The sequence below is a fragment of the Polyergus mexicanus genome, unplaced genomic scaffold (assembly GCF_030449975.1).
Source record: "Polyergus mexicanus isolate NDT 795.1 unplaced genomic scaffold, iyPolMexi1.0 SCAF_1, whole genome shotgun sequence".
Classification (NCBI taxonomy): Eukaryota; Metazoa; Arthropoda; class Insecta; order Hymenoptera; family Formicidae; genus Polyergus; species Polyergus mexicanus.
Window position 1 is genome coordinate 11,587,825 of NW_027223321.1, and position 21,731 is coordinate 11,609,555.

Sequence of the window (21,731 nt, forward strand, 5' to 3'; positions counted from 1 at the left end):
TATTTCTATCTATTTTATCTTTTATTTTTGAGTTAACTGTTTTACATGGAGGATACAGTAGTGTAATCTTTCTTCGAGCAAGGTTGCAAATAAAATGATAGAACATTAGTAGCACGTTTCAATAATATTCGAATGGTCATTAGATAAAGACCTTTTTCCACTCTTTTAAAAAAAATTGATGTGACCAGCTAAAGACTGAAATTTCGCGGGACGTCATCTTCTCGAACCGGTCCATCGACTTGCAATAACTCCGAGAACAACGTGGGACGTGTGCTCCAATTCCAGTGCAATATATCGATACGAGATCTATTTTTATCTATAAATTTTTAAATACAAAGTGGACTACCGGTATGTAACTTCGACACTATGCCGCGAGAATACTCATTCCTCGCGTAAACGCCTTGTTTACGCCCGACATTTACCCTCGGACGCCAAGGCTCGCGATAGAGAGAGGGTTTTTCTCTCGGACACGATATCACGATAAGACAATGCCGATGAGAGAAATAGAGATATCGGATAAAAATGTCACGCGCAGAATGTCGAGCGTAAAACTAAGTTTGAGATGACGCTGCACCATCAAAATGGAAATCGTGCTTGAGCCACGATATCATATAATTACTCTTCACACGGCGTGATGTATCCCCACACGAGACTATTTACAGCATAAATACACAAAATTTTGTAAGAGAGTCTTCTATCGCAAGAGAGACGATTTTTTTACGCATGTTTACTTGCCACCATAAACATAGTAACGCCACCGTCAATGTCTCTCCTCTCCCGTCACTCTCAAAGCAAAACGTTACTATTATAGCTTCCTATTTGTTCCTAACTGTTCTATCCGAGATCTTTCAATATTTCGGAACCGGAAGGCAGCCCGTCGCCTTAGCACTTTTTCGAAGCACCATCTGCGGAAATGATTTCTTTCTATCATTCTTTAATTGATTTTTCGACTGATACGTCTTGAAATACGCTAGACTAATAAACAGTTCTTTTATTTTTCTAGAGTGTCTCACCAGAATAATTTGCAGTAATGAGACGATTTTTCCATCATCTAGATACCCGCAATTGTTAAATTCTTTATCGTTCTATCATGATTACAAGCCAAACTGTCATCTTAATTCTTGTTCGAAGTTTCGCCTTCTGTCATCTAACCGCTTTTCCATCGTTTTTCTATGGAGCTGCAAGATGAGAGAAATCTGTGATTTAATATTCCTTCGAAACTCTCGAACTCTAAGATTAGTGGCTAACTGTTTCCTCATAATTTCATCGTCCTATTATCGTTCGGCCAACAGTTTGGAGCTCTACAAAGCGACTAATTACTTTAACACTCCTTCGCAGGTCTAAGCTGTGATATATTAGCTATCTTCATCATTCCTAATTTTTTGTCATCTTAATACTACTGTTCAACGAAATGCTGAGACAGTTGGCTATTCTTTCATCCTCGCTTTGTTTCGTTCTTCCATTAACGACTTAAAGTTGCAAAGAGTGATCTATTTTCTTTTTTTTTTTTTTTAAGCACATTGCAACCATTTCCGACTAATTGTTTCTTCAATTTTTCTATAATTATTTCTTTAATATTTCAGAACAATATTAAATAATTCTTCGTCATCCTAAACGCTATGATTCGGATAATTGTTCCGTTCTGTCTTTCTTCAATTTTCATCAAGTTTTGGAGCGATTTATATGTATCGACTTGACGCAACACTTTAAAATACAATTAAGACTATTGACAAACTTCTCTTTTCTCATCTCATACTGTCGTTTCTTCATTGACCCTCCAAGGATTTGAAGGCACGAGACGATGTGTCACATTGCTATTTTTTCAAAATATAATACTAGAACCGTTGGATAACCGTCATGTTCATCTGGACAACACTTCGAAGCAAGGAGGCGCCGATGAATGTCATCGCAATCGCATGATTCGCTAACGAAAATAATGGAGACTGTGTTCCCAAAACATAGCAATTAAAAACATTCGTCATTCGAGCACACTTTTTCGCGCATTCACGTGCAGACGAACACCTTTTATGCACACTGATTGCGAATTCACATCACCGATTATTATATAACAACGATACATTAGCACTATGAATTATCATTCCACGGAATTGCCTTCATCATAATGCGAGAACTTAAGGAATACTTGTTCCAGAGTAGTTTGACTAAAGCTATATTCTTCTATGTCCAGTTCGAGTTTGGCTGTAAACAAAAATTTCTATGAGTTACGAAGTCTCCATCACAACTGATTTGCAATAAGCCTAAAAGCCTTAAATTCTACATCAGACGCGATAAATTTCAAGTTTAATCTCGAATCTTTCATTTCGTTAAACCTCTTTTAATCAAAGAACTGATTTAGATAAAAAGAGCCAAGCTTTATAATCTCAAATTATGTAACGTTTTTTAAACGCTTTTAATTATTCTATATTAATTGTAAATAGAAAAAATCTCCAAGTTTGAAGTCTCGCAAATTAGAAATTGCTCAATTTAATAAAAATTGTGTTCATATTAAGACATAAGACGCGACTGTGATTACCAAATAATTGTTAGTTGAAAGGCTTCAGATTAAAGATGTTTAAGTTGAAATATTTCCATGCAAAAACCAATAAAACTAATTTTTCTAATTTTTTCCAAACGTTCTTTAGACATTTTTGAAACGTTTGTAGATTTTTTAAATTTTCTTTAGACTTATAGCAAGCCGCCGATTATCAAATTTTGAAAAAATTTTTTCATCAAATCACTATTTTCTCACCTTTCTCCAATTGCATAAAGCACTCGGCCAGCGAGTTCACAGCGTGTTGGGGCACGGCAAAGACCACCCGATCGGCAAAGCTTTCTTCCAAGGTGGCGTCGGAGAAGAGGCCGGCGACAAATTCTTTCAAGCTAGCAATTCTATCGCCGGAGGGAGTTGTTGGCGTGCAATCGCCACCTTGCAGCTTCATCTCGAGAGTGTAGCCGGCACCGTAGAGATTCTTCAGGTGCTGAGTCGAGCCGATGCATCTCAGCTCACCCCTCACCATTATACCGACTCTCGAACACAGCGCATCGGCTTCTTCCATAGAATGGGTAGTTAATATGGCTCCCCTGCCACCCTGTGTTGACATTTAAGAAAATATCCTTTATTTAAACTTTTATTCCCCATCTCTATCGATATTCTATTTATTTCTGATAATTTTAATCTTTTAATTATATTATTTATTTACATATTAATTTTATATTGCTAACTGCTATTTCCTTTTCCTTAAACCACTTTTTAAAAATCTTTTAAAAATGCTTTACTTCAAAAGTGTGTTAAATGGGAATAAAAAAGAAATAGTTTTGATTATATATATATATATAGTATATTACACAATGATACTAACCTGGAAACTAGCAAGAATCGTATCCCATAGGAATCTCTTTGATCTAGGATCCATGCCTGTGCTCGGTTCGTCCATCAGAACCACCTTGGGTCCACCGACCATTGCCATCGCGAAGCTGAGTTTTCTTCTAGTCCCACCGGAACATTCTTGACTCTGCTTGTCGGCGTGTTCGTGAATTTGTAGACCAGACAGATATAGGTCCACGATTCTGACACGAATCAAATAAAATAAATTAGATAGTCATATTTATGAGACTGTGACGAAAAAAATGTATATGATAATCAAACGATGTTTTATACATTAGAAATTTACATTAGAAACATATTTATATTTTAAAATTATATTTAATAATACTATACAATTTTAGATGCTGAGTTTTAACGCGCGCACTAAATAAAAATTTTTTCCAAATCTATAATGGTTAAACTATTTATAATTCACTATTTTATATCTGAAAAACGAGTACGTCTCACTAATTAGATCACGATAATATTAAAAGATCCTTCTCACCTATTGACATCGCTCCATGGAACCCCGCGAATCGCGGCGTAGCACTCGAGATGTTCTCGCACGGTAATATTTTTCCATTGAGCGTCGTGTTGAGGACAATAGCCCATCTGCCGGAAAGCATCCGCCATGTGGGTGTTGATATTGTGGCCGCCGATCTGTACCCTGCCCCTCGTTGCCGCTTCCTCGGCAATGATGATCTTCATAGTCGTGGTTTTGCCGGCGCCGTTGTGGCCTAGCAAGCCCAGAACCTCACCTGGTTCTACCATCAGCGAGAGATTTCGCACGGCGATCTTCCGTTGCTTCTGCACGACTTCCTCCTCACGCTTCAAGCAGCAACTGCAGGACGATCCTGCTTCTCGTTGACAGTACTCTTTTCGCAGATTCTATATTTGTGTATTTTATAGCATGAAACAACAAATAAATATTTGCTCTAAGTTAAAATAAAAATAATAAAAGCAATTAAGAGTTTTGTCAAAGAGATAATATTATTTGAATACAAATAGAGATTTAGTTATAGTTTGAATATTTTGACCTGATGTTTTAAAAGTCGATATGAGAAATTAAACAATCAAAGTAGTCAGAGATAAAACTCTAATTAAAGTATTAAAATGTAAATATATATAATTATTGGACTATTATCGATATAACTATTTTGTTTAAATCAAATTTTATCTAAATGTTTTACAAAATTTGCTATTGACGATCTGGGTCTCTATTCATATATTATAATAAACAATAATACGATTTGTATTAATTTACCTGTACCAATACTACAGGCGGCTCTTGAACGGCTGATGACGTAATAAGGTTGAAAACCTTCTGCCGCTCGTTTTTCACATCCGTATCCTCATGTTCACCAATGTCAGAATTTTCCATTATTTCTTCACTAATAGAGCCACCATTACGCTACAAAAAAATGACATCTTATTTCCACATAATTACAGAAATGTCAAAAATATTTTTAACGATTTTTTAGAATATGTTTTTTAAGACTTATTGTTAAATGAACTGTCATTCATTCAAACAATTCGATTTGTACTTTAAAATTAAAATTAAGAACAAAAAAATGTAAGAGATAACATAAAATTTGGGCTAACCAGAAAGTATTTGAAGAAATCGCTGATATTGCCGCCGCTCTTCTTAATATCCAATAGAAGCAGAACAAAGAACCAGAGCGGGATGTGCAACAGCACGCCGAAAGCCATCAATATGATCTCCGTGGTGAGATAATCGGACATAGTGAGATGTTGGCAGGCGGCATTGATAGAGCACATCAGATAAACGCGATCCACATAATATACTGCTGCATACGGCACATACATGGCATTCAACAGTGAGAAAACCACGTGCAACGCGAACGCCGCTGTTCCACCTTGAGCAAAAAATAACATAACGTGGTGAATAATCTTATGATTTTCATGTTACCAATCTTGGTAAATATATCGATGAGTAGATAATTAAATAGAGAATAATTAAAGCTTGTAAAAAAAAACAATTATTTGAAAAATATATGAATAGTTTTATGAAATCATGACACATCGTAAATTGAAATTTAAAGTCAAAAGTTTGTAAAAAAGATTTATAAAGATTGTTTAAATCTAAATATGTGTATCTATGAGCGTCTAATGTGTGTGTGTGTGTGTGTGTGTGTGTGTGTGTGTGATTATAATATATTTACCGACTCCCAGCATATCAAGGATCATGACGAGGAGGAACGGTATCAGCCCGAAGAAGGTCGCGATGTTCGGCAAGATGCTTTGCGCGGAATCCATCTTGTCAAAGATATAGCTGAGGCAGGTCGAAAAGAGAATAGACGATGGACAGTAGAGCATGAGAAGGGTGCCGAGGGTGATAATCGCCGGCAACTCCTGTAGCGAAGGCACTTTGAAAAGGAATATGATGCCGAGAATGCACAGGCAAATGAAACACATCAGGCCAACTAGGACGATAAAATAGCTCAGGAAGTACATAGGAAATGACAGACCATTGACACGTAGCTGGTTCTTTGCTTTGATCTGAAAAAGATGTAAACAATTCATTAAGCCAATATATTACATAAAATCTCCCGAAAGAATCACATCATGTTTTGATTGCATATATATTTTATGAATCGCTATCGTTTGAAATCTTTTAAAGACTAGAAAAATTTAATTACATATGTAATATCAAAAACAAAAATTTTAGAAAATTTAATTTGTTTGAAATTGCATGTGGAAAAAATTTTGTATTTCGTCTAAATTCAAATGAGTTAACAGATTTTTTATTCAACTTTTAATAAAATATTTAGCGGTAAAAAAAATATTGGGTATGAAAAGTTTTAATAAATAATAATAAAGAGTTTTAACAAATAATCTATATATGAGACAGAAAGATATAAATTAAAACATTTCATGTAACAATGTAAAATCAGAATTTGAAGACGAAGCTCTTACCTCGCGATCGTAAACCATATCTACTGCTAGAGTAATCGGCAATAACACGAAGTCCATACCAATAAAGAGAGCACAACTGGCCATACCGATGTTGAACTCTTGAGGTTGCGACCTTTGCTGGAAGGGATGCGTTTTGACTTCGATCCGCGTAGGATCGTTCTTGTCTGAGATCAATCTAAATAAAAATTTATAGTTTGCAAAAGTACTAATCAATTAAAAATTTAATTTCAACAAATCTACTTTCTCTAAACTGCGCAAACTGTGTATTTTTGTTTATGGAATTAAAAATATTTAAAGATATAAATTTGTAGTGGCTGTGTTGCCAAGTAATTGTTAATTTACAATTACATCTTTTTTGTCATTATATATTGTTCAAAATTTTTCCACAAAAAAATCTAATACTTTCGGTATTTTATTAAAAAGAATTTGCGTTTTAAATATCTCGAAATCGTTCAATTTTCTTTATTCATTCTTACCCATAATAAGTGTTTGAAAGAATGTTTATCAAGATCGGAAGGGAATGTTGCATCGTATCATTGTAGATGACGGTCATGTTGAATCGTGGCAGATTATAATCATTAATGTTGAAGGCGGCTATATGCGGCGCAATGTTCAATAAATTTGCGAAATTGCCGTCGTATTCCTCGATATGCATCGCATTCTGAGCTATACCGTCCGTCAACTCGGTAATGTCGCGGTCGGTGTTATTTATGTAAAGAATCTTGGTTTCTTGGCCGTATGTGTCTGCAAGAACATATCATTTAATTCTTTAAGTAACAACGGTTCGTATTATTAATTTCAAAAAAATATGACTTGTGTTTCGTAAAAATTATAAATTTTCTTATACGCGTTTTCTCTTCTTCATCTTCCATAAATTCACAAATGTTGTTGAACCTCGACAAGGAAACGGCTCTTCATTCTAAATTCTACATAATGTCAAAATATATTATGCGCTACTTATTTTTTCTACGCGATTTTATTCGTATTTGCGAATTTATAGACATCTATTCAAACACGTAAATGCTCTCTTATATTTCTATAAAAGTATAATCGTGAAAGAATGCACTCTGTAGTTAAGACAATTAATCGATTTGGAAAAGATATTTTAAAAGCTGATATATTTTAAAAGCTATAGCTAAATATATGAAATGTGCAACGCTAATTTCTAAAGTAAACTGAGTGCGCAGATAAGAAAACGAGTCAAGCGATTACCTCCTACCTTGCATAAGATGCAACCACTTACGGCTATTAAGTTTCAGCGACTGCATCTTGAGGTCGACGGTCTGGATACTGTGCAGGTAGAGACCGAGCACTATCAGAGCTAGCGGCATGAGGATCGTAAAGTACAATAGCTGGATATTCCTGAAGAGTCTGAGCACCCTTAAACGTAGCATGGCGTAGAGGGTCTGAAGGAAGTTAGGCCGGATCTTGATAGGATCTAGGCCGAGACCAAGCACAGGCGGATTTCGGTCGTTATGGACGCCGTCTGGCAAATCGCTCACTGATTCAATAATATTATTTTTTATAATATTACGTTATATTATATCGTTGATTGATGGTGAAATAATATTATATAATTCAGTTAATATTTAATATCAATTAATATTTAATATATATTCTCTTATAAAATATTAATATTTAATACTAATTAATACTTAATATTAATAAAAATTAATATGAATTGATAATTAAATATATATATAAAATATTTATATAAATAATAATTGTGAGTTTAATTCCGTGGAAGATAGAATTATTCGTTCGCAGGAACTTTAAAGATATAAAGAATGTAATAAAAAGGATACCTTTTCCTTGACTGTCGCCTTGAACAGTTACTCCCTCGTTCTGCAAACTCTGATAAGACGTGCTCTTGGACTGCAACGAAAGCGATCGACTGAGCGCTCGATTGCGCACCATCTTTTTCGACAGATTGTCCATCGTGCACTCGGTTTCCTCGTCTTTTTCCAAATGCAAAAACACTTCCTCCAGAGTGGTCATCGACACACCATAGCTACTGATGCCGAGTCTACTCGAGCGGGTCTTGATCTCATGCTCGATGGCGGTAAACAGTGAGGCAAAGCTCTCCACAGAATTGTGCGGTAGAATAAAGCTCAATTCTCGACCGTGACGTCTCGCTTTCTCCGCTTTACTCACGTGCGACATCACTAACCGGTTTATAGCATGTTCCCTTGCGTTACCTTCTAGGACTAAACTGTAATTTTAGTAAAATAATATTCATGAAATCGCATCGATTTTATCTTATTCTTGCTATAAATCTATAAACTTTATAAAATTTCTTTCATTGAAGTAAAACCTAATGACATAATAATACATAGTCTCATATATTTTGATGTTTTTTTTAATTAAAAGATTAAATTATTTAATTTTATTAAATTACAGTTAAAATAAATACACAAAATAAGAAAATCTTTCTTCAAAACGCAATTTTTACTTCAAAATAATAGGATTTAAATTTCATAGAATTGAATGATTCTATATACTGCAATGAAATATTGCTAACATTCTTACGTTAAGTGATATCCAATGCCAAATTTGTTCTTCAAGAACAGAGAACTGCCGCAACACCGGAGCTTTCCCTTGCTGATTACTGCTTTTCTATCTGCAAGAATATCCGCCTCATCCATGAAGTGAGTCGTCAGCAGAATCACCTTTCCATGCCGTCTCGATTGTAGAAAAGACCACATCTGTCTTCGCGAATAAGGATCCACCCCAGCGGTAGGCTCATCGAGGATAATGATTTTGGGATCGCCGATGATGGCGATCCCCACTGATAGCTTCCTCTTTTGTCCACCGCTTAGGTATTTCGCGAAAGTGTCCGCTTTCTCCACTAAATCGATATCTTTCAGGGTTTTCTTCACCTGACAATCAAAGCGGTTAGAAATCAAGTAGTTAAAAAATTAATATTTTTACTTTATTTATTGCGTTGCCTATTATCAAAGTTTTAAAATTTCAAACCGAATACACAATATTAATACCAACATTATACCATTCATAGTGTCTTGTGATATACAATATACAGTAATATTGGATAATAAAATAACTTGATATAAACTGCTTAAAAGTGAAAAATATAAACACGTTCTAGTTTTTTTCTTTCTTAAAAAAATTACATCTTAATTTACATTAATCTGATTTCTGAACAAAGTACTTCTATATTTCTATTACATACATATTAGCCGAATTATTGTATTCGTATGGTCATCTTTAAATGATATTGTTTAAAAAAGAAACGAGAACAAACATATGTACCTCGTGTTGTATCATCGAGCGTGGAATGCCGCGCACGGCGGCGAAGAATTCGAGATGTTCGCGCGGCGTCAATAGATCGAAAAGAATATCGTGCTGCGGACAGACCCCCGTCATGCTGCGTATCGCCCGCATGTCGTTAGAGTCGCGCACATCGTACCCAAATATAAGAGCCGTGCCGGAGGTAGGTGCGGTCAGACCTGTAAGAATATTGAAGAGGGTGGTCTTGCCGGCGCCGTTATGTCCGAGGATGGCGGTGATCTGGCCTTCGTAAATGGTAAGATTGATGCCGTTCACAGCCTTGGTCTCCGCGCGTCTGCACTTGTGATAAGATTTGTAGAGATCGGCTATTCTGATCGCCTCACGACCCTTCATCTCTCGCACTACCGGCTCCACGTCGCGATTCGTCTCCTCGCCCGGATTGAAAGAGTTCGACTCGCCGTTCGACGATGGCACCTGTAAATAGCTGTATGAAAACGATGGCCATATTCAATTCATTCACTAATTTCCTCGATTAGAAAGAAAGAAAAAAAATAATGCAACCCCAACGAGAAAATTTGGGATACGTTAAAATGTCTTCTAGATGTTTTCACCAAGATTTTCGAACTTTTGCATTAATTATTTTAAACATTATTTCAATAATTTCATATGAGAAGATACACGAATATCAAAAATGTAATTTACCTACCCTTTGAACCTTTCTCTGACACCAAAATCCAGGTACGAAGCAAAACCAAGGTGGCATCTTGGTTCCGTACTCACCTAGAAATTGATCTCATTATTAGATTTTATACAGAGATATGTAGATATCTTCACGTGCAAATAAATCTTCTCAAAGAATGTGCGCAGAAATTATTTAAATGCAAAAAATATTCTCTTATATTTTTTCAACAAAAGTTGAGTATTCTTGCGCTGAATGACATTGTATTACGATAAATCACGAAAATATGTGAAAACGTACTTGGTACCACCGAGTCGAAATAATAGGCCAGACAGCCATATAGGAAAATATCCAGAGTCATCATGATGAGACTACCGCCGAAGGGTATCCCAGGACCAGACCACAGATTATCAAAATTCACTCCCTGACCTTGCAAATCCAGTACCAGAGCCTGCACAACACAATGCGGAGCTTTTTGAGATACACGATATATATTAAAAGTCCATATTAAGCTATAAAAACGCATGTGCAATTTATCGTTAAATTATTTATATATAAATGTTGAATTATAAAATATTTCGTGATATAATATAATACAATTTATTTAATTTTTTCAAAATTATAAGATCACGTATTATTTTGCGATCACATATCAAAACTTCGAGATGAATTATTATCGCAAAGTACTTCGAAGCTTACCTTGTCCATCGCCAAGGCGACTCCGGTTGGGCTAAGTAGAGAGACCAACCAGAAGGAGACTGAGCTAGAATCGTCTACGAATACTTGGATAAAGTACATTAAACTCAGTATCGTGACAGCAAAGTTGCCCAAAACACCAGCCGTCTAAAACAGAAGAAGATATTCTTATCATTTATATATATATATATATATATATATATATTTTATTATAAGAAATAGATATATAATTATATTGCTAAGATCTCTAATTTGGAAGAGATTAGACATATATTAGATATATACATATACAAATTGTTATAGAAAAGTTTCATTTTGAAAAGTCAAAACTTTAAAAACTCAAATATTACTTACACGCGACTTATCGAAGAACGGCGTGATCATGAAGGCGAACATGATTACGGAGAAACTGTATAGCACCACCAGAAGGAATATCGGCAGGAAATGAGTATGTTGAAACATTTGCAGAGTGAAAAGCAGTACCACTCCGACGGCGGAGAGCAAAAAAACGAAGATGCTATAGATGATAAACCACGACAACCTAAGAAGGAAAGAGATAGTACGTTAATTTAACATAAATTAATTTTTATCAGAATCATTCATTATATCAGAATTGGAAATTAAAATATCTGTCGGTATTGTTTGCAGATATTTACAATCTTACCAAAACACAGAATCATTTAGGCCCATAATCTTCATCCCCTCCTTTATTTTATTCTCCTTCTCACCGACTATCAAGATCAGGAGATAAGTGATGAATTGTGAGAGCGCTAAGACCATGTAGAGAGGAATAACAACTCTGAAGGCTAGCATCCAGTCTAAAGAAATATCATTGATACATAAAATGTATCGCACACATATATAAATAAATAAAGATTTTCTGGAAAGATCGTTTACCAGCGGTAAAAGCTTCCTTGGGGAACATCTCGAGTTTAATATCTGGCACAGTTACGTCCGAATTTCCCGTGTCCAACTACAAAAAATAACATCAATATATCAACGTATATTTCTAAATATTATCTTCCAATTGCAACACCAAATTTATCTTCTTATTCGGCAAAAGATGTGCAACAAACAAATATATATAATAATAATAGCAATAGTAAGCTCAGGGTAAGATAACTAGTAGATAAGAGCCAAGGCGCGAGTACCGGTACGCGAACTTATTATTGTTAAATTTTATTAATTTAATGCATTCAAAATGTATATTTTGGACCGTTTTTTGATTATTAAAAATAATAATCAGAATTTTAATTAGAAATTTGAATGCAACTGCAAATGTTGTGTATGTCAAGTTTTAAAATTCCAATTTAATCTTTATATATTTATATTCATGCTGAAGATGGACCAAAAAACGATCAGAAAGAATGCATATTGATTAATAAAATGTAACAATAATAAGTTCGCGCACCAATACCCATCCGCACCTAGGCTCTTATCTGTCAGTTTTCCTAAAACATATATAAATATATATAATTGATAGATATTTACTAAGCTTCAAAGTGAAAAAGAAAGAAATCTTACTCTTTATATGATATTTTGTTTCATTAGATGAAAAAGAAAAAAAGAAAAATAAACTCACTCTTATCTTTGTGATATCCATTATCATCTGTAGAGCTAAGAAGCCAGAATGCAAGTAATTATTGACGGGGCAGGATCCGCCGGTCTCTATCGACAAAATACCGCCCATCCAGTGGCTTGTGTCTTTTCGACAGGTGACCGGAGCAGAATACAGTTCTGTTGGCGAAGGCGGCGAGGTATACGAAGGATTCGTCCTAATTTCATATCTGCGCAATATATATAAAAAGAATTCCATATATTAATAAGAAATGCTGATTCTTATATCATATTGAAGATTAGAATTAAGATCGGAAAATTCTGATTTTATTTGCGTTTAATCTAGAAACTCTATAATTTCTATAGCAATTTTTAGCTAACTGTAATTCCTGTCAATTTTATAACAATATTTAGATTGAAATATGCGGTAAAATATTAAGCTCCTCGTGAAATAAATACAATCAAAAATATTTATTAAAACTTGCATCTATTACCAAACTTAAATTTAAAGCTACTTTTTCTTCACATTGTCAAAAATTAATCCAGAAAAAATTTAAAAATTTTGCAAAGACAATTTTTATTTTCATTTCTCTTCATATATATTATTTATTGTTATATTATATTAAATCTTTGATATATTTATTTCTATAAATTATTGATAAAAAAAATATTTAACGTAGAAACGAGAAATAAAAATTTAAAAATCCTTACTATAGGAAGTTTTTCTCTTTATCATGCATCACCATGCATTTTTTTCTTAAAAAAAGAGCCACGTACCTGTTCTAAATTTATGATTAACGATGTAAAAGTTATCTTACATGAGATACTGTGATATCGGTTGGGAATCCTCGAAGATAACTGCCAAGGGTACGCTGTAAGAATCTCTCCAATATGCTGCTTGCAGATCCTCCTTCGTGTCGAACACCATGAAGTTTAAGGGAAACTTATCGGGATAATCCCACATAGAGAGCCAGAGGGTGTTCATGGAGCTTAAAAAGCTCTAAGAAAATACATTAACTTTGTATCGTGCGAAATTTCGCAATATTCGACAAAGAGATTACCTTGAAATAGTTTATGTGGAATAGAATATCACAAAAGCTAAATATAATAAGAAACATTATAATTTATAATAAATTCAAAAAATCGATGCTTTTCAGAAAAAAATATTGTCGCAATCTGACGTCAAATATAATCAAAATTTTGTACTTTAGTGTGAAGAAAAGTATATGAAAATTAAAATTCTGTATTTTTAAACGCGCGGACGTCTTAATTTTTGCAAGATTGTATTTGACAGAGAAAAGATTATTTGAATAAATAAATTCATCGAAAATATTGAAACAAGATAAAATGATACATTGTTTTTATCTTTAGATGTTTGAAGTATTTTTCACATAATACTTAAAAAGTAAAAACACTTGCACGATATGCATGCTAATTCGACAATTTAATATGCTGAGTTAGCAGTGATTTCCAGAAGGATTAATACTCACGAGGGTTTCTGTAGAATTGGGTACCACGGCAATCGTGTTATTTTTGTGGCCGTTGAATAATTTAAATATATCTTCTTCGTGCCTTTGCGTCGTCATCGCGGGATAGTTTGGATTCGGTATCAGGACCTTCACCACAATCAAGATCCCAAGAGTATATAGGGGTAGGAAGATCTCCTGTGGGCAATCAAGCAATACTGATTTCGAATCAGATAAATGCGCCCCTTATATGGCGTGTCTTGTGGAATCGTTAAGAGTCAATTCCTCGTTCGTAAGTAATAATTGGATAGCCTTTCTGGTCAAAGAAATCAAGCGCTTTCATGTCTAAATTTATTAAAAAAAAAAAAAAAAAAAAAGGCATTTCAAATTTTTTTTAAAAAGAAGAGAGAAAGAATTTAGTAATACATTAATAATTTTAAGCTGTAAATATATTTATTCATTAAAATTTTGAAAATTAGTTGTAGTGAGAGAGATGAAGATTGCAGAAAAAAACATAAAATCGACAAAGATCTTCTATTCTTTAGGAAGTTTATTTCAGGAATACGACCGTGTTCTGTAATTACACGGCTTATTACAAATGAATAAAAGATCTCTCATGTTTTTTGCAGTTAATATCCCCAGTGTGTAGGAGATAGGGTGCTTTCCCTCCGTTTCCCATTGCGCCCCTAAAAACGTAATGCGTAAATTCTGCATGGTAAGAAATCCCCCGCATGCGTGCATGCGTGCGTGTCCCGTAATTATTCGAGGTTCCGTTCGCGCACCTGCCGTTCCGTCTCACCGTTCGCAACACGATACCAAACAATATTCTCGACTATTTCCATCGCGTATATTTCTTTCTTTTGATAAATTGACGATCTCGTGACAAAAATTTTTCAGTATAAATAATAAAACTTTTGTCAGCTTTAATCAGCAATGATAGAAAAATTTTACTTCAATAATTTAAATCTGCAAGTGTGATGAGATTCTCTAAACAGCAGTTCTAGGACATAGAACGTCCTAGAACAATCGTCATTTAGTTTCGCAAATTTTTCAGCCAATTTGTAAACCATATTTCTCTTAATAAAAAAATATCAAAATATATAATTTTTACTTTATTAAATAAAAATTAATTAAAAATTGTGGGGGTCGGAAAAAATTTCATACTTTCTCAATAATTTTAATTTATTAGAAATTGAATCGTAGCTTTTAATTCATTTTATTTTTATTAATTCATTTTTATTTTTATTAATAGTTTTATTTTTATTTTTATTAATAGTTTTTATTAATAGTATTTTTATTTATAGTGTTTGACACTCAATTGTTACAACACAATGTTGAAAATTCAAAAATTGTCCAAAGGATAGCCAGCTCGATTTTTTTTACGAAAAAATTAGAAAGCTTCAAGAAAGACTTAAATTAATCACCATAAATAAAGAAGCAGAAGATAGTAAGCCATCCCCGTACTTTGTTCGGGAATATTGGTGGCTTCGAGATCGCGTCGTCATGGCGATCAACAAGGAACGGACGCGGTGATTGCTAGAACGTTGGAAGACAGAAATCTTTTTTACATTGTCATGATCGAGTAGTGTGGTGCAAAAATTTGCGTTTTTCCGAGAGATACCGATACGACGATTACGTAAAACAGATCGATGTAATACCAGATACAAAGGCATCGTAATATCCAATTACGCGAGCGGACTTTATATCTCTTCTCTGCAAAGAATGATCGCGAGCGGAACAAGATAAAAATTCATATGGTAATTGTTTCCATCTGTGTATGACTTGATTCATCATTCCTTTGTTACGTGTTTTAATTCTTATCCGTTACAGTAAAAAACATTATATAAGAGAGAGAGAGAGAGAGAGAGAAAAGAAAAGCGAGAGATTATAAAATAATAAAAGATAGAAAGATAAAGAAATGAGTTTATATAAAAGTATATAAAATATATAATCTACTTATAATATGTTTTCTAAAGTATATATATACATTGGAACTATAGTTTATGAAATGTTGCTAACAATGCTGTAATCTTTTCGTCTTTCTTTTTGTTCCTTCTTTAATTTGTGACTAGTTGCTTCGGAAAATAAATAAATTATAAAAAAATCAAAACACAAATATATATTTTATAATAAATGTATTTATTATATTATAAATAATGTATATATAATATATTTATAATATATTTATATAAATATATTTATTATATTATATAATATACATAATATAGTTATTTTATACATGTATTAAAATATAATAAATATATTTTAAAATTAAATTTCTTATCTCTTAAAGAGAAAGTAAATTTAAAAATAATTAAATATTTGCAAAAGGCGGAGGGCAAAGACCTCGAGGCGATGTCATTCTTCGTGGACATTGTCACCGAGGATTCGTTCTACGAGAATCTGACCCTCGGTGTGGTCAAGATTCTCGAGAACTCCCCGTGCGTGAGAAACGTGCGGATCGAGAGACGAAACGGTTGCGAACCCGGGGCCATCAACAGCTGGGAGCAACGCCATTGCTGCGCGCTTCCCGATGACGTTCGGAATTTCTATGCTTCCATCGACGGTTTCCTGCTGCAGTGGAATCTCGAGATAGCAGGTAACCTCGGTAACTATTCTAATCACGCACTCCCGATTCAACGTATTCATGTATCTCAATTAATCTTTCTTATCGTGTTCTTTATATTTTTTCCTTCACAATATCCAAAAATATACTATGTAACTTTATACTCTAAATTTTATATGTAAATTTATCTTTTTTTATATTATATTTATATCCTATATTCTTTTGTAAAATTATTAAAAAATAATTATAATTTTATTTTATAAATATATTATGAACTTTTTTATCATAACATGCATATCTCTTTCTTATAAATTCAGTAGAATTTTGAAAACATTTTGTTTAATTTATTAACATATTCTGAGATATGATTTCACTTATGTAACACAACTATTATTCTTAAATACAACAATAAATAAAGGAGAATTATCTCTCTGTTATTTTGTTACATATATCTCTTATAACAATAGAGCTGTCATTTTTTCATTTATTATTTAAGTTTTTATTATCTTACTATAATTATTGTAATATACTATATATTGCAAATAAAAGGATATGATTTAATCATGGCGTAGATATAAAAATCAGATAGATAAAAAGGAGAGATAAAAATCGTCCATTCTGATTATTGAAATCATTATTCGTTGATTTCTCAAAAAGCTTGCGTGTCACGGACTTTTCTGCCGCGACATTTACTATCGGCGACTCTAAATCTATAAAAGAATCTTTTATTCTGCAAGCAAATAAACAAGTTGAAATATATATCATCCAATGTTATCAAGACTCAAGTTGAAATATATCATCCAATGTTATCATGACTCAGTATTCCAAATAATCCAAATAAGAGATAATAATCTAGACAACATATCCCATGTTGAGGAAACGTCACTTAACTATCTAAAAAAAGCTTCTGACATCTCAAATGTCCTTTCGGAATTTTTTGTTGCTTGTTAGCAGAATTTAAAAAATGTGTCAATGCAAATCGATAACTTTAATTCGTCGATATTAATTGAAACAACATTTTACATATAGGTGAGGAATTCTCGATAGGTCGCATGGAAATCGGCAGTTTGTCGTCACTGAAGAGATACGTAGGCAAGGATCGACAGACGGGATCAGTCTCGGTGCAAGACTTATCGGGGATGGAAGCAGGAAACGAGCCGCAGGAGGACGTCATATTTTCCGGGGATTCGCGCGATTGCAAGCTCTTCGAGATCGGACAATGCTTTCCGGGGCCCGAAAACGGCAAGATCTATTTGGCGTATCGTTCTAGGCAGGAGCAGAACTCGCCGAGTATCTGGCTCCATCGTGACGGTAGTTGGTATCATCTGGCCGACAATTTCACTGCGTATTTTCGCATGATGCTGACCCATTTGGGCCTGCCCTTGTGGCAATGTTGCGCGATCGGGCTACCTTTGTACACCTGGGTCCAACAGGCATATTTTCTGATCGGGCCCCATCTGCTGCCGTCCACTGTCGAGCCTACCGAGACCGTATCCGCTTCGTTGTGGAACAACGGGCCCATCAACGTCCTCGACCCAACTATCTTCAAGGCCAAAGACGGCAAGCAGAGAAACACTCGCAAGAAATGAACTTACTACAATAATGACTCTTGAAGTTTTGGGAAGGAAGGGGGAACCAATTTTTGCTTCAGAATCAAGTTTTTTATAAGAGAAAGTGAATTTATGATTTTTGGATCTTTGTAAATATTCCAACTTTTCACGACATATTGGAATATTTTTCATTCAAAATATTTCATCACTGATCGGGTATAGATAATCATATGAATTTATGTAGCATGAGTATATAAATAAATAATAATCTAGTATATCATATATATATTTAAGTATATTTCTCTCTTTCTCTCTCGTTTTTTATATTTAAAAGAATAATATTTTATATTTCAAAAGAATTTTCTTTTAAATGTACCAGGAGTCAATTTTTTTCATCATGATATGTATAAGATATATGTATGTATAATGTAAAAGTATAACACCTGGGAAGAAATATTTTACGAGATATTTCAAGAGACGCGATAGCCAAGTACATACAAAAACAAAACGCTACCAAGTAATTTATTCGAAATTATTCAAATTTTTCTATTTCAAAAATTAACAAATACAATACTAATAAAAAATCTAACAGAACTATTCTTGCACAATATTGAGACAAGCTTTTAATGACGATTAATTCAATCAAAATTAACGCAGTCAATCCTGAAATCTATTATTTATATACCAAAAATGTGACAATTTTTCTTTCATCGCGATTTAAATCTCATATGTACGCAAAGAAATTTCATTTACGAATATTTTAAAATAAAATCTAAAATATTTCATACACATTATACGTTACACATTATACGTTACACATAATATAAAAAAAAAAATCATTATCGTAGAGATAAAAAATCAATTAATTACACGAGTAACAAATAAAGAATTAATTAAATTATAAATTGTGCTTGCCTCACGATTGCTCCGTCCATGTCTCCTCGGACTATCTTTCTCTCTTTTGTTTATTTTTTTCATTATTCTTTATGTATGGCATTCACTCGCGTAGACACGATTAATTACAATCGCACGCACTAATCATCAAACGACTGCACACGGTACTTTACACGATACTCCAGACATTAATTGCACGCGACACGTAATTATAATCTGTTCAAAATTATTCTCTTGATGACGATTGTACATTTGTCGTTAATAAATACTCTCTCTTTTTGAAATGCTTGCCATCTTATATCATAACATAAATATGTGAGTTAAAATTAAAGCTAAAAAAATAGTCGCAAAATTTAATATTCAATAGTATGTTGTCACGCTTTGTCGACAAATTTGTATAATACTTGTACTGCGATAGTTTTGCGCGATAGTTTAAATTGATCGAATAAATTACATTAAAAACATGACTGACATACAAACGCGCTGAACTTTTACTATTCGATTGACTAATATTATAAATATTGTGCTTCCTAATTAAAATAATTATTATTCTTAATAAAATCGTGCGAAATATTTTACGTTTCAACAAATAGCCATTATTTCGACAAGTCATTAATACTCTTATTGAATATACGACTTAATTGTTAATTGTAATAATTACAAGAAATGATCGCGTTTGGCATCTTCTGATATTTATAGTGATCATATTTCGCGAGATATAAAACAGCGTAAGAGACTAATCTAATATTGACCAGTTCATCGCATGAATGACAATACGACTAAATGTAAACATGTACACTCTTGAATCTCGCCGCGCGAATGACAACAATATGATTGTTACATAATAACAATGCGCTATACGCAGTAAGAAATGTGTTCCGAATTTTATTATGCATAGCGCGCTGTTGTTATGTCAATCGTATTATTGTCATTCGACAAGACTTAAACGAACAGATAGTAATAACAAATCGTTCTGTGTCATATTATTTTGCGAAATACTATCACTACAAATACTAGGATACGTAACGCGACCATTAATTGCAATTATTATAATTAATATTAATAATTCGTATGAAATAAATCAAACGGTGACCATTTATCGAAACATACTATTTACGCAATTTTCCCAATTTTTGAAGCAGGAAAACTAATTATTAATTTAATTATGATGTACAATTATGTTTAATTATTGTATTTTGCTGATTAGTTCAAACTTTAAGAATCTAAATGTAAAAAAGGTTACTTTTTTATATACATTTTCAAACAAAAAGTATTTCTCTTGCATATTTTTATTTAAATATTTTATATCTCTTATTTAAAAAATCATGTTTCTGCAATAAAATTATACTTATAATACTTGATAAAATAAATTCTTGAGATGTTAGACTCATACACAAATAACCTTTCAAGTATAATTAATCGTAATTAAATTTCTCAAATATAATTAATTAAATTAAAATTATTATGTTCTCTTATTAAGTGTAAAATATTTTATCTTTTTAATTACACATTAGTCTTATTTTAAATATGCGACATTTTCATACGGCAAAAGCGTGGCAATAATAAGTGTAAAAAGAGCGCGAAAAATTCAACAAGATATATATCTTCGACAGTATCTTCTCTCTTCTTTACGATTCATCCCTTGGCCCAGTTGGCATCGCGACTACGCAAGAACGCCCAATTGGCAACGTAATTGGCGAACGCAATCTGTGGCAAGACGCAGTCATGCTGTCGCCATTCTCGCAAATTCTTCACGTCTATCTTTCTTTGTCGTTTGACTTTCATCTTTCATATTATCGTGCCATTTTACGATTTGTTTAATGAAGCTAATTATCCTTGTAAAAAATTTGAAAATCTAATTGCAAAGTTAATTATTTTAATTATTTATCATCTTTAATAAATTCTTGAAATAATATTTCATATAACTATCACGTTATTAACAAATCCCTGACTAAATTACTTTTTTGTTAAAGAAAAGAAAATATAAAATAGTTAATACTTTCATTTTCTAAATATTGTCCTGCAAAAAAAAGAATTCAAAGAAAGATTGTAACAAATCAAATTTAGTAAAAATAAATAATAAAATTCAATTTCTTAGTTTTTTATAAATAGATTTCGCTACAGACGCGTTTAACACTAGACTAAATTAAAAATTTTCTTATCGCACGGTCCTCCTGACAAACAGTATCATAAGGTTTATGTTCTCTCCATGTTGTAGGTATAAAAAATTTGTTCAGTATTATCAATGTGCGTCTTGTTTTCAAATGAGGCTTTTTAAATCCGTCATCGTTTAACGATTGATTTCAAAAAGCAGTTTTATCGCTTGCAAAGATAATCTTCTAAAATCATTTTGGCGACGTATTTCTGCGCATTGACTATATGTATATTGCATGCATCCACTTGGCACGTGTCCACAGCATGTCCCCCGAGACAGGTGCCGATTTCTAATACTACACATTTTTCTCCGAGAGAGTCACCGGATTAACGAGACTCGAAATAAGAAATGTTTAGAGTTGTGTAAAAATAGTGTAAACGATAGATTTCGACTCCTATTTTAAATTATGTTAAAATCGGAAATTATAGATCGGCTTTTTATATATAAATCAAGCGGCAATTGTTACTATACGACGGGAATCTCTTTAAATACATTAATATATTAAAGTTAGATTAGACATACCGCCATCGTCTTCCGCTTCTCGCGTTTCTTGAGCAGAAGATTTCTCACGAGCATCGCCCGTAACTGGGAAAGTACTCTGCGTTGATACCACTGCTT

At 33.2% G+C, this 21,731-nt stretch overlaps 2 protein-coding genes across 3 annotated transcripts; one reads left to right on the forward strand and one right to left on the reverse strand.

The window, feature by feature from the left end:
• Nucleotides 1-1,493: 1,493 nt before the first annotated feature.
• On the reverse strand, nucleotides 1,494-21,700 carry LOC138934992 (cholesterol transporter ABCA5). Of its 2 annotated transcripts, none has more exons than XM_070299213.1 (23): nucleotides 21,636-21,700; nucleotides 13,973-14,146; nucleotides 13,301-13,482; nucleotides 12,508-12,712; nucleotides 11,823-11,898; nucleotides 11,590-11,743; nucleotides 11,280-11,466; nucleotides 10,929-11,072; nucleotides 10,530-10,680; nucleotides 10,257-10,330; nucleotides 9,572-10,024; nucleotides 8,831-9,180; nucleotides 8,107-8,513; nucleotides 7,545-7,802; nucleotides 6,778-7,045; nucleotides 6,302-6,476; nucleotides 5,548-5,884; nucleotides 4,967-5,241; nucleotides 4,629-4,775; nucleotides 3,870-4,252; nucleotides 3,360-3,567; nucleotides 2,750-3,089; nucleotides 1,494-2,199 (listed from the first exon to the last, which is right to left on the reverse strand). In XM_070299213.1, the coding sequence occupies exons 1-23, from the start codon at nucleotides 21,687-21,689 to the stop codon at nucleotides 2,096-2,098; spliced, it is 5,106 nt and encodes a 1,701-aa protein (XP_070155314.1). In that variant the 5' UTR covers nucleotides 21,690-21,700; the 3' UTR covers nucleotides 1,494-2,095. The 2 variants fall into 2 exon arrangements, with proteins under 2 accessions (XP_070155314.1, XP_070155305.1); XM_070299204.1 differs by having other exon boundaries at nucleotides 7,521-7,802.
• Nucleotides 15,688-18,103, forward strand: LOC138935163 (tubulin polyglutamylase complex subunit 2). The gene is made up of 3 exons (XM_070299592.1): nucleotides 15,688-15,711; nucleotides 16,280-16,547; nucleotides 17,544-18,103. Exons 1-3 carry the CDS (start codon nucleotides 15,703-15,705, stop codon nucleotides 18,101-18,103), a joined length of 837 nt encoding a protein of 278 aa, XP_070155693.1. The 5' UTR covers nucleotides 15,688-15,702.
• Nucleotides 21,701-21,731: the final 31 nt, after the last annotated feature.